At 43.3% G+C, this 13,415-nt stretch overlaps 5 protein-coding genes across 5 annotated transcripts; 3 read left to right on the top strand and 2 right to left on the bottom strand.

Annotated features, from left to right (window-relative positions):
- On the top strand, positions 1–589 carry T310_9470 (uncharacterized protein; the record flags this gene model as incomplete). The annotated part of the gene is made up of 3 exons (XM_013468077.1): positions 1–234; positions 367–399; positions 507–589. Coding segments are annotated over 3 exons (350 nt in total), but the record flags the coding sequence as incomplete, so codon positions are not given.
- Positions 590–1,502: 913 nt separating this feature from the next.
- T310_9469 (Nuclear division Rft1 protein) lies at positions 1,503–3,517 on the top strand (the record flags this gene model as incomplete). Its single annotated transcript, XM_013468076.1, has 3 exons — positions 1,503–1,513; positions 1,746–2,606; positions 2,659–3,517. 3 exons carry the CDS (start codon positions 1,503–1,505, stop codon positions 3,515–3,517), a joined length of 1,731 nt encoding a protein of 576 aa, XP_013323530.1.
- A 174-nt stretch (positions 3,518–3,691) lies between these two features.
- Positions 3,692–5,343, bottom strand: T310_9468 (RNA helicase; the record flags this gene model as incomplete). Its single annotated transcript, XM_013468075.1, has 3 exons — positions 3,692–3,848; positions 3,939–4,010; positions 4,067–5,343. 3 exons carry the CDS (start codon positions 5,341–5,343, stop codon positions 3,692–3,694), a joined length of 1,506 nt encoding a protein of 501 aa, XP_013323529.1.
- Positions 5,344–7,457: 2,114 nt separating this feature from the next.
- Positions 7,458–9,513, bottom strand: T310_9467 (Replication protein A 70 kDa DNA-binding subunit; the record flags this gene model as incomplete). The annotated part of the gene is made up of 6 exons (XM_013468074.1): positions 7,458–7,551; positions 7,616–8,514; positions 8,566–9,106; positions 9,159–9,249; positions 9,322–9,455; positions 9,488–9,513. 6 exons carry the CDS (start codon positions 9,511–9,513, stop codon positions 7,458–7,460), a joined length of 1,785 nt encoding a protein of 594 aa, XP_013323528.1.
- Positions 9,514–10,046: 533 nt separating this feature from the next.
- On the top strand, positions 10,047–12,727 carry T310_9466 (Ubiquitinyl hydrolase 1; the record flags this gene model as incomplete). The annotated part of the gene is made up of 6 exons (XM_013468073.1): positions 10,047–10,077; positions 10,131–10,225; positions 10,290–10,430; positions 10,490–10,763; positions 10,878–12,531; positions 12,583–12,727. 6 exons carry the CDS (start codon positions 10,047–10,049, stop codon positions 12,725–12,727), a joined length of 2,340 nt encoding a protein of 779 aa, XP_013323527.1.
- Between the last annotated feature and the right edge of the window lie 688 nt (positions 12,728–13,415).

The following is a 13,415-nucleotide window of genomic DNA, read 5'->3' as shown; positions in this document are numbered from 1 at the left end:
ATCAAATCACAAAGGCTTGCGAATCTACAATGATCCAAGCGGCGATAACGAAGAAGCAATACCAGGATTTATTCGCTGCGCATGAGAAGGAGAAGCAAAAGAAGAAGATACACCATGAAGGAGGAATTACTAGAGAAGAAGCGCAGGATCTCATGAGGTCAAGAGATCAAGTTGTCGAACCTCCAGTCAATGATCCTCCACAGTCTCAATTACCGGCCTCTCAACCACGCCAACGTGCGCCACAGAAGTGCAGTAACTGTGGTATTGTGGGCCATAATAGAGTTAGATGTCCTGAACATACTACAACTTAATTTTTGTATATAATTGCCATGTTGGGTAGAGAATTCAGCTTCAATTTCTATCTAGGAGACGCGTTTGGAGGTGGTGTCCGGCTCAGTGGTGTGTCCGGCTCGGGGGTGGATTACGTTATAGTAGTAAAGAGTTTAAATTTATATTAACCTTATTAAGTACTCTTATTAATAATTAAATACTTATAATAAAACTAGTTAGATTACTCTTAGTGCGACAGGCCACAATGGCTTCCATATGCAAGCCTCCTATTAAGGGTTATAAAGGATGTCATAATTAGGGAAAGGAAAGAAAGGAGCCTTTAGCTACAGGTTTAAGGAGACTAATATAAGTATATACTTAAGAGCTTATTTAATAAGCCAGTTAATTAAAAGTATAGTTAAAAGATTTAAGGAAAAAACCTATAAGATTTTATAAATTAGGATTTAAGGGCTTTAAGGCCTTATAAAGGTAAAACTTAAGCCTACCTCTTTAATAATAATATATCTAGTATTTTTAATATTAAGCTTTTTCTTTAGACTTTTTATAATAGGTTTAAATCCTATATAAGGTTAGCTATACTTTATGCCTAATATAATATTATAATATAAGGTTTAATAATAATTTATAATATCTTTTTAGGCCTATTATATAATTATTATGAAAGCTTATATAAAATCTAATAACGTATTTCCCGGCTGTTTCGATCACCCGGTTGCTCCGATCACTAGAATACCCATACAAAATGCGTTCTTTTGTACGCTCATACCACAATGTCTATATTATATCCTGGCCTTTAATTTTAAAATCAGATTATATATAGGTATAACTACTTGTAAGAGAAATATAAGGTTAATATTATATATATTGCTTTTTAGATACCTATTTTTTAATTTTACATAAAAATTACACTGTATTTTATATTATTCCAGTAAATAATAGAGTAGACTACTTCTGATTAATGCTGCATGCTGTAAATACTTTATAATTATAGTATATAAAATATCTCTTTAATATCTTTAAAGCTTGTTGAGATATGAGCGTACAAAAAAACGCATTTTGTATGGGTATTCTGGTGATCGGAGCAACCGGGTGATCGAAACAGCCGGGAAATACGTTAACTAGTTATTTAACTTATATTGGAGCTGAGTAAGCAATTCTGACCAATCACACATACTTCTCCACTCCACTTCGTCCGCGAAGTGTAGGAGATTATGGCGTTATGGTGCGTACTACTGGTAACGAACGGTGTACCTAATACTCTGTATTACTCCGTAAACATTGTTCCGTCAGTTGGCCAGGACTACGGAGATGTACCTCGACCTAAGGTCCCAAGTTCCTTCCAGCTCCCCACTCTGGATTCTTCATTTGCAGCTTCAGTAGTTATATGATGTTTGTGAAACTGAAGATTTTCTCACGATTTACAGGATGATCATCAATTAACCCGGTTGCTTCAGCGAAAACTCAGGTATACGAGACCGTCGTACCTTGGCCGACGTTCAAAGCGGGCCGTCGACTGTTAACTACGCCTCCGACAAGCTTCCTGGAACGATGACACTCTCGGGCCATAACAATATGAATGAAATGCCGGTGTCGCCTGCATACGGCACCACTTTTCTCGTCCTGATTCAGGTGGTATCGCGTGTCCTGACTTTTGCTTCTAACCAAATAGTACTGCGTCACCTGTCTCCAGAAATCTTAGGAGTTGCAACCCAGCTAGAGTTGTACTCTGTCTCAGTCTTATATTTTTCCAGAGAGTGCCTGCGGACGGTAATCCAGCGAGAGCCTCCGATTCATTCCACAACGGTCGCAACTAGCAGTAAAACTTCTAACGACAGTGCCGGAAATCTGTCGTCTCCTGACACAGTATTCGACTCGATTGCCTCTCAAACCGTTGTCAATATGTCGTATATATCCCTGGCTTTGGGGTTTCCATTAGTCGTGCTCTTTGCTTTATGCTACCTCTACTTGACTACCGAAGAGACCTCTCGAACGCCCTTCTTTCAAATCAGTCTGGGAATGATTGGATTTTCTTGTCTCTTCGAACTCGCCACAGAGCCTTTTTTTGCAGTGGTGCAGCAACACATGCTTTACAGAACACGAGCAGCTGTTGAAACAAGTGCTGCAGTCGCCAAGAGCTTCACAGTGTGCGCCATATCAACCTGGGCAGCTTGGGCGGGGTGGAACATTGGTGTTCTCCCATTTGCACTAGGTTATCTGGCATATTCTTTTGCTTTGATCTGTGGGTACATCTGGAAGATGGTTAGGAACTCTCCTGAGAAGAACTTTTCATTCCTGCTCACTCCTATACATTCAAGGTGAGTGACAAAAAAATCTTGTCAATTAAGACTGGTATATTGACCTGCCAAGAAATGGTTCAGAATACTTAGCAAACAGGTTTTCACGCCGGCTGATTTGGCTTGGTGCCAATGGATATCTACAATTGATCGTGAAACATTTACTCACACAAGGTGATTCCATGATCCTTGCTGCACTGTCAAGTCTAGAGGACCAAGGGATCTACTCACTGGTGTCAAACTATGGTGGCCTTGTCGCACGCATACTTTTTCAGCCTATCGAGGAGAGCAGTCGGAATCTGTTTGCAAGACTCCTCAATTCTGGAGGGACAAAGAATCATGATATAGGCGGTGTCAATGCTGCTAAATCCCATTTAATTGATGTATTACGGGCATACGGGATCCTCGCTGCCTTAACGTTCGCCATAGGACCGAGTGTTGTGCCGTTGGTTCTACATGTTTTGATTGGGCCTCGATGGATGTCTCCCAAGGTTGAGAGCTTGCTTTCAGCATACTGCTACTACATTCCCTTCTTGGCATTCAACGGCATCACAGAGGCCTTTGTATCCTCTGCAGTAAGCGCCTCTGACATGCGCAAACAAGCGGCTTGGATGGGGGCCTTTTCGGCGTGTTTTGCTGCAGTTTCATTTTTGCTTCTCCAGCTTGGAGGACGGGGGGCTCTCGGCCTAGTATGGGCAAACATCATCAACATGTCCATAAGAACAGTTTGGAGCTATCTCTTCATCAAAAAGTACCTCCGCCAGCACAAGAATGATTTGGCCATATCTGAGATCAGCCTTGAACGCGAAACCTACGGAATATGTGCGCTTATGTTATCTATAATGTCAGCAATCCGTCAATCTTCGGAAAAGAACTTTCATGACACCATGAGAATACTCAGTGTCGGAAGTGCATGTGCACTCCTGATGTAAGTGATCGGAAGACAAGTGCGAATACAAGATTCTAATACCAAGACAGTCTATATTCGGAAAGGCAATATCTAAGAAAACAATACAGCAAAATTCTCAGAATGGCAGCTAAGCGATAGGAAAAGAGAGGTCCAAATAAAATTGGAAAAGGGGAAAAAAAAAGCCATGACAGAGATGTCAATCATCAAACTTGATCTTTGTCGCTGATTTGGTAGTATCGACATCTCTATAAAAGGCACCATACACATCATGTTGCTTTTTCTTGACAGTGGCTCCGAACTTCAAGAGAGTTTCTGGCACATCTTGGTTAGCAGCCTTCAAGACATTAATCAAACTACAATGTCAGTTAGTATATATGCACTATATTCTCTGAAGACGTCTCATATATGTAGGTGGTAGCTGAGAATTTCAGGAAATTACTCACGCTCCAGAATGTGCTTTATCATTTTCAGTGAAGAGGGTAATGGCGTGGCCATCGGCTCCAGCACGACCTGTTCTGGATACTCACTGTCAGGGTCCTATTCTGCGACAGGGTTTCGGCTTTTTACTTACCTCCCAATACGATGGACATAATCTTCGATTGTTAGGGGAAAAGTCACATTGACAACTGTTTTCACTGCTGGTATATCGAGGCCCCGGGCTGCAACATCTGTAGCTACTAGGATGGTAACAGAACCAGACTTGAAAGCTTCTAAGCTTTTGACTCTGTCCTTTTGATTCAGATCACCATGTATACCAGCAACCTTGTAGCCCCTAGATTTAATAAGTCGCTCAACTCGCATGGCTTCTTTCTTGTACAGACAGAAGACCAATACTTTTTCCTGGCCAACAGAATTCCTCTGAAGGCGTTCAAGCACTTGGAGAAGCCTATTCTCTTTGTCTCGAGGGCTAATCACCTCGACAATCTGCCTTATCCTGGTATTTGCGCGAGGATCTGCGGACGGCTCCCCGCCGATGGTAATAGTAGCTGGAGAATTTGTGAATTTCTCGGCGAGATTTCTAACAGCAGCTGGCCAGGTTGCAGTGAACATCGCAGTTTGACGTCTAGAAACCGGCATGTGACTAATGATGTCCTTGATATCTTGCTCGAACCCTCTGTCCAACATCCGATCTGCTTCATCTAGAACAAGATATCTTATCTTTCCCAGATTTACCGAGCCCTCTCCTTGCAAATCTTTCAAGCGACCGGGTGTAGCGACAATTATAGTAGTTGTCTTCAAAGCTTCACGTTGTTCGTCCTTTTTCACTCCCCCGAAAATGCATGTGACTTGAATATTAACAAGAGTCGCGAATTTTTGCAGCTGGTCATGTATTTGCATGGCTAGCTCTCTTGTCGGGGTAAGGATGACGGCCTTTGGATGAGGTGAAGGTTTCCCATTGCTCTTCGAATCCATCATCTTTTTTAAACAGGGTAACCCAAAAGCAAGAGTCTTTCCACTTCCAGTTTCAGCAATACCGATAACATCACGACCAGCAAATAACAGAGGCCATGCTGCAGCTTGGACGGGTGTGGGTGCAGAGAATTCTTTCAACGGTCGATACAGATCTCCACTGCAGGCTGGCAGATAGTCAAAGGAAATGAGCGGGCGCATTATTGGGCTCTTCAACGACGGATCAGAGATCTCGATAGAATTGGACTTTAAGAATAGATCTATCTCTTCCTGAGGAAGAGCAGCAAGCGAAGGGGGCTGCACATAGTCGATGCTATTGTTCTTTTTGCTTTTTCCGGCACCTTCTAAATTTTCCTTGGTTCGTTTTTTGGATTTTCGGCCTGTTTTTGACTTCTTCCTAGGAGGACTATGCTCCAAGGGAGCCTCTCGTTTCGACATGGGTGATCGGAATAGGCTATCTCCACCAAATAAACGTTGAGTTGAATGCGACAATGAGCTCTGACAGCAGGTTGCTGTACGTATATTATTTTATTTCTTCCCATGTGGGTCTGAACGTCAATACGGTGTATTCTTTCTGCCATGCCAGACCGCTAACTAGTACGGAGTACAGAATCAAAGGTTTCTAAATTGTGTTACGGAGTACTCCATACCAAACTTTGAATTTTCACTGCTGCATAGTTATTATCCTCCCCCTTCCTTCACCTCCTTTCCTTCGTAGAAGACATCGGTTGATATGATATTGATGTAAAAAATGACATCATTCAAATTCGGAAGATACCAGTTTTGCCCACCACCTATCATCTGACTATTAGAAAACACAACCTTGTATATTTTACAGGAATGCACTATTAGGGTTGCCAACGCATTTAGATATGTACTGCGATCGCGTCCTCTGTACGGAGTACAAAAAAGAGCTAACTTAATTCTCCATGGTGGAAAATACGTAAGAAATTTTTGGTACTGTTTCTTCTTGACTTCAAACCACCAGCTATTATTGGTCAACTTCTGCTTAATTATTATTACCCTGATAATCTTGATTATCAACTTCTTTAGTTGAGTAACCCAACTTTATTAAATAATTCTCTCCCATGTATAAAATATAAAACTGGCGTCACTTCACCAAACTGACAATAGGAGCAGGTCACATGAATGTTGCCAGAGATAATGAAAGGGCGTTGAGACAGACTCTCATTCAGCTAGTCAACAAAGACAGCCAGGCATGAAATTATACAGCCTTGTGGAGGCCGTTCGACATTGAGATGCAACATATTTGGAACAGAGCCTCCATTTTCCTGGTCATGCCATGGGCTTCAAGCAAGCGTATTTCTTATTCTCTGTTGCGGATCAAACAAATATTGGAGTCGATAAGATATCCACCCTTAGCGGGCACGCTGCGGGATACGACGACGCAGCAAGGACGAGTCCCGGTAGCGCGCTTCCAAGTTCCTACAACCTCTGCATCACCCACCCTTTTCTCTAAATTCCTCTTTCCTTTGGCCTTTCCTTTTGGCCTCTCCTTTGGGGATAATCATAATGCTCTCTGGCCCACAGGCACTGCCGGTGAGACAGTATAATCATCTATTCCTTCCTTTGCTCTCTGGAGACATTTCTACATTCACTAGTATTTCCTTGCTCGGCTACAGGTTTACTATCTCCCGTCGTTCACTAGAGTTTCCTTGTTTATATAGATAGAGAGGGTAGGGTAGGCAGGGCGCCCCACAGACAGCTGACTCACTGCCTGATGCGACCTTCCGGCACTTGGTCGATTGGACCAACAGACCCATGTAGGAATTAATCAGTCAATCAATGATATCCAAGCTAGTCTTGAATTTCTAACCCTCTTATTGTGCTGTGTTACCTCATCCAACCAATTGATTTGCAACATGTACTCTGATTACAAGGCTGTCCCAACACTACTACATGTATGTATTTCTAGGTGTACAGTTACTAGCTGCTGTTATTTGCATTAGTGGTATCCTATATCCATTTACAAAGCCAGCAGTTCCTGATCCTACTCGAGTGACCTGTAAGAATTCGGTTCATCGCACTACTATTTTTAATTCGGTAAAACAGTCGGCCTTGCTGCCCAAAAGTACTAGACACTGGATGTTCCATTAGCAGTAACCTTTTTGGGGGAGGGTGGCTGGCTGCTTGTTGCACTTATCTGTCCTTGTCAATGTCTATTTAGTTGAGACAGACTTGTGGATTCATTTTACTCTGATCTACTACATGTAGATAGTACTAGTCTGTTCTAGCGTCAGCAATGGGTGTAACTGATGCTATCTTCAGACAGTTCTTTCATTCTTGTTTTAATCAGGCACCTAATGGATTCCTTTTTTTTAAGAACTGCACTAGAATGACAGGCTTTTGGACAAATGAGGATCTCCAGGACCAATACCCGTATTAAAAAAAAGACATCTGCCGCCTAGTATCTAAGAGGGAAAAGAGGCCATAGCAAACAGAAAGGAAATAAAAACGAGAAATCGTACTAGCACAAAAAAACAAGACAGAGTGGAGGTAAATTCATCCGGGACAAATACAACCATTCTGTCTCACTCAATATTGTAGGATCTGATCAAGTCTGCGAGACGCGAGGCCTCTTCTGAATAGCCGATGGGCTTGGCAGATGAGACCTGGTACCGAACACTAACTAGTAGTCAGTATGACAGTAATGCTGAATACCGTGAAGCAATCATACTCCAACACTTACCGCTGTTGGTCACCGAAATGGTCTGTTTTTGCTTTACACCGGAAGTTCCACATGCGACAGTGCGCTTCCTGGAAAATCTCACCAGCAGCCTTCTCATCCTCTGCTTTGATTTCCATGAGATGGTCGGCAGTAGTACCCATCACGAGTCTCCCAACTTCATCAAAACAGCTCAGCCAGAGCTGTCCGGTGTGATCGCTGACATTAATGAGCATTATGTAGCGGTATTCTGGTCTGGGATATGTCTTATCGCATCGTTCGCAGCGCCACTGACCAGGGTCAAGCTCGGTGACTTTCTTGTTGCAACCTTGAGAGGGGCACGCGGGATAGCTCACGTTATCCTGTTTGATGTAAATGATAGTCGCCTTAAGGGAAAAGAAGTCTGCATCTTCAGACATGCCTAACTGTTCCTCTCGAATTTGTGCTATGGTCTTATACTGGTCAAGTCTCCCATTGCCAGTCGTCGATGCGCTTGACATTGAAGCATAGGAGGTGAAGGTGTCAGAGCGGCCTTGTGCGTCATACCATCCTTTAAGCTTATGCGCTTCTTCGATGTCCGGATCCACTGTCATTGTGCCTGAGCTCAGCAAACTCAAGCTTCTCCCTCCAAAATCAGACACTTTAACGCCCTTGAATGCGACTACTGACTCAGGCATGACGTTGAAATTTGTGGCCGTAGAACCCCAAACCGTCAAGCGAACAGAGAATCCCGTGTTGTCGACTAAAGTGAGCTCACGTTTTTCATAGGGCTTGTTAGTGGTCTTCGAAGTAATCTGAGTTGTTTCCCCAACATCTTTCAGTATTCCAATCACATCAATTGTGGTGTCCTTTTCAACAGACTGCAAGTCGCCGATGCTAGTGAAGTTAAATCGAATCTGAGGAACATCGTGTTGATCCTCTGCCTATCCATCTCATTAGTTTTAAGTGCACAAGCCATGGTCCAGAAGTCTTACCTTCTCCACGATTGTGTCTTTCTCAAAGGTCAGTTCGTAGTCGTTGCTGAGATTTGAAAACTGCTTTTTGGCAATCTGAACACGGCAAGGGCTCGATATATAGTATACGGAGCCTTCCTGGAAGAGATCATAAAGCATGTCACATTGCTCGTTGAATGCAGTAGCGCGGATCTCGCCACTATCATCCAGAAGATTGACGCTGAAAAGTTTTCCTTCCGAATTACTGTGATGCCATGTTTTAATATTCGACTTGCTGGTGCATCGTGCCTTGATGGTCCATTTATGGGAGTACGGAGAGATGGCCTCAATTGGATATATCGTAGCGTGAGCCGAAGTCGACAACGGCCGTGCTTGTTCTGGTCGAATGCTACCCTGTGCGCGTGTATTTTGGGCTTTTGTACCATAGAATCCATTAGTAGAGATCGTAGTCGGCTGGTTCTTTTCATCGTCCTCTGCCTTGGATTCCAGTGGCTTTGGGTCACCGATTTTCTCACACTCCCCTAGTTCCGTAAGAACCTCGAGGTCAAGAACTATGAGAATTCTGATATTGTTAGATAGCTTAGCGCAAATTTGTGTGATTTAGATCGCCTCACTTTTTCCCCTTGACTGCGTTTGCTTGGAAAGATTTGAGTCGAACAAAACATCCCTTCCGAAGAATCCCATCTGTCACAAAATGATTGGCTTCTAATTAAAATTAACTGTTAGTAAAGGTTTTTGGCCTAATTTGGCATTTGAGAATCAGAAGATGTTACTTACGAGTAGCAAGCATGGTCTGGACATAGTTGTAAATGTCACTGAATACAGCCCTGTATCGTTCCTGACCATTTGGTTGAGGAGGAAGCGGCTTGATCTGTACGCATTGGACGATGGGCTCACGCTCGGCGATTTTACTATCATCGAATATTGCGCTTCAAAAACAAACAGGTTAGTAGCAGAGGCGCATAACATTGTGAGTTCATTTAAATATTACCTCAAGGATCCAACAGAGATATGAGAGGCCAAGTTAGATGCCATTGCTGGAATTTATTGTGAAAGATGCCAGACTTCTTTCGTGTAAAATAATAATGAGACTTGAACAGCGATGCTGGAAAGATACTGAACATTCAAAGATCACTTAGTGCGGGGAACACGAATGTGGACGCGTTACAGCGCGACTGCACGCGTTTAAATGGTTCTGTTTTTAGCCTGTTCCACACGCCAAAAGTTTATGCGTCATACCTATACCCCGCTGCAAAAGAACTACCTACCTACGGAATACTCCATACCTAGGTAATGGCTAGCTCCTTCCAATTTCTAATAACTACCCAACATCATTGCCACAGCTTGCAAGCAATTGTGGACTCAAAGAAACCAAGCCCCATTACATGATTATTTTCTTTCCTTTTTTTTATTGCACATATCATCCTTATTTTCAGGTCAAAGTCCAACGCCTCAATACTCCCTAGAGAGAAGTCATCCCCAGAACCGAAAGCGTTTTGAAAATGGTCGGGTGTTCTCATATCAATGCTCCAGGTTAGTAAAGCCAAAGGCCTTGCATTTTGTAAATCCTTTAAATCAGCTGAAAGATAAATTAACTGTCGTTCCGCTCCCAGAGATTCGCCCGCCAAATGCATCACAGGCAGTCTATCGAGAGGATTGCACTCAGTGTTTTGACTCCATTGTAAGTAATAGGGCATGGGAAACCTAGGACGGCATCTTAATCAGAGTGTTTTAACTGTGGCTAGGATGATCCATCAGGCTTGAATGTTTGCCTTTATTGCTTTAACGGCGGATGTGCTGGTAACAGAAACCATGCCTACCTTCACAGTACACGTACAGGCCATCCTTTGGTCCTAAACATCAAAAGAACGCGAAAGAAGATTCAGGTTTGTCCCAAAAAATGTATCACAATGAAAGTACCTTGTCCATAAGCTGATAGCCACAGCGTGATGAGCCTCCACAGAAAATGTCGAAACTTGCAATTGCTGCAGAGACAGAGGAAGACCGTTATGATACTACAACAAGGGTTCTGTGTTACTCATGTCGAGAAGACAACATTGATAAGTCCATGGGCAAGCTACCTGTGGTAATTGATGGAGTTATGAAGGCTCTGACCTTCTCTAAGCGCGAAGAAATCAAAGCATGGGAACAGGAGTTTGTGCCATGTGAGCATACTTTGTGCTTGACACAGCAGGACCGCAAAGAAATTGTGCCTTCAGGTAATGAAATGTTTTCCTTAACAATCCTGATCTTCTGAATCGCCTCTCACAATATCTTAGACCTAGGCCAGTGCTCAATGTGTGATCTGAGAGAGAACCTCTGGCTCTGTTTAGAGTGCGGCAATATCGGTTGTGGAAGGAGACAGTTTGGTGGTATAGGGGGGAACTCCCATGCCCTGGCGCATGCTGATTGTTCTTCCCATAGTGTAGCAGTCAAGCTTGGCTCAATTACAGCTGAAGGAGAAGCTGACATATACTGCTACAAATGCAATGAGGAACGAACAGATCCAAATCTTGCAGAGCATCTCGCCCATTGGGGTATCAATATTGCTGAACGTGAGAAGACAGAGAAAAGTCTGATGGAGATGCAAATTGAGCACAACCTAAAATGGGAGTTCTCCATGACTACTGAGGATGGACACGAATTAGAACCAATATTCGGTCCCGGTTTCACAGGTCTGAAAAACTTGGGCAACAGTTGCTATCTTTCAAGTATCATCCAGTGCCTTTTTTCTTTGCCGGAATTTCAGCAAAGATACTATCATCCAGATGAGGAGCCTCCACTAAGCCGCTCCCCAGCTGAGGATTTTGAAACACAGATGCGAAAACTTGCTGATGGAATATTATCTGGCCGATACTCTAAGCCAGACACTGAAGTGATATCCACACCTGATTCTTCTGAAGTTCCTCATCAGAGAGGCTTAGCACCTACCATGTTCAAGCACCTGGTAGGTCGTGGCCATCAAGAGTTCTCAACGATGCGGCAACAAGACGCCTTTGAATTTTTACTACATCTTTTCAAGCTTATTAGCCTATCGAGACATCCAGAGGGCTTGGTCAACCCTGTTGACGCATTTCGATTCACACTCGAACAGCGACTACAGTGCATCTCATGCGGAAGAGTGCGTTATAAGGTTGATGAACAGGACAATATCTCTGTTCAAGTTCCTGCTCGTCGATCAGCAGGTTCGGCAGTTTCTGGCAGCGGTTCGGAGAAAGATGCCGTGTTATATGAGCGGGTGACTTTAAGAGAATGTCTTGATATTTTCACAGCAGAGGAGACAGTTGAGCTGCGCTGCCCAAGCTGTGGTAATAGCGATGGCTTTCGCAAGCGCTCTCTCTTCAAGACTCTCCCACAGGAATTCGTCATCAACGCGCGACGCTTTGAATTAATCAATTGGGTGCCTACCAAACTAAACATTCCAGTTGAAGTTGATGATGAACAACTGGATCTCAGCCCTTACTTGTCTTCTGGGCAGCAGCCAGGTGAAGAATTACTGCCAGATGAGCCTGAACAGAAGGGTGCTGGCTTCACTGCAAATCAAGCTGCTCTCGACCAGCTTTTGAGCATGGGATTTCCTCAAGTGAGGTGTGAAAAGGCACTTCAAGCGACAGGGAACTCTGATGTAGAAAGCGCAATGAATTGGCTCTTTGCCCATATGGATGATCCGGACATCGATGAGCCAATGGCTCCTCGAGCTGAGGAAAGCTCATTGGACCAACACGATCCAGCGAAAATTGCGCAGCTTAGTGAAATGGGTATTGACAGCAATCGGGCTCGGCAAGCACTTGCAGCCACTGGCGGAGATGTTAACAGGGCATTGGACTGGGTTTTCAGCCACCCTGACAACTTGGAGGCCGAGGCCGGTGAGAGTGAGCAACTACCCAACCTCTCTAATGTTCAGAAGCTTCCTGGTACCGACGCTATTCCAGCGAAATACCAGCTCCAATCGATCGTTTGTCATAAAGGGTCTTCCGTCCATGCTGGGTGAGTTCCATCTTTTTTTTTAATTCCCTGAGATAGTGCTGACCGACCCAGCCATTATGTTGCCTTCACGCGTAAAACTGTTCCTGGGGAAAGACAGCCGTCTTGGGTGCTATTTAATGACGAAAAGGTGGTGAAAATAGACAATGTGGAGGAGATGAAGCAATATGCTTATATCTATTTTTTCTCCCGATTATGATAGTAGCTCGTCTTCAAGCGTCGGCTTTTCTCTGCAAAAAGACTCGAATGGTTGACTGTCAGTGGGCGTAGAACCCGCCTTTGAGTGTTTGCTGATTTCCTGTGTCAAATAGACATATTACTTTTAAGACAAAAAGAGCCTATGTTGATTGATTGATTGATACGCGGGTCTGTTGGCCAATTTGGCCAAGTGCCAGCAGGTCACGTAAGGCAGTAAGCGTCCTGCCTATGTGCAGTCTGTGTGCTACCTACTTTAGACTATATACAAATAAGGAAACCTAAGCAAAAAAAATAAGGTACTGTTTATAAGTAGAGCCTGTAGGCTGAAAAGCGTTATAGTTATTTATAAAAGCAAAAATTGCTAATGTTAGCCTAAAAACAAAAAAACAATAAAAAAAATGTACATTAAGGAATAAAAAAAAGAAAAGTAGCGAGCATAGTATGAGAAGTGCAAAGCTGCAGCTTATAGTCCTTTTTGCATTATTATTACTATAGTATGCTTATAAAAAGTGCTAAAAAGTAAAAAAGGACTATCTAGTTAATTATTATGACAGGCTGCAACAGCTTCTAGGTCATAATCCTCCTAATAAGGGTTGTGTATAAGACATTATATTAGGGAGGAAAAGAAGAAGGCCTGTGGCCATATGTGCAAGGAGGTTAATATAGGCTCTTTGTCATGGCTCTCTGGC

This window comes from Rasamsonia emersonii (genome assembly GCF_000968595.1).
Source record: "Rasamsonia emersonii CBS 393.64 chromosome Unknown ctg1118621762143, whole genome shotgun sequence".
NCBI classification, from domain to species: domain Eukaryota; kingdom Fungi; phylum Ascomycota; class Eurotiomycetes; order Eurotiales; family Trichocomaceae; genus Rasamsonia; species Rasamsonia emersonii.
Note: the sequence above shows the minus strand (reverse complement) of the source record. Positions and strands in the feature narration are given on the sequence as shown.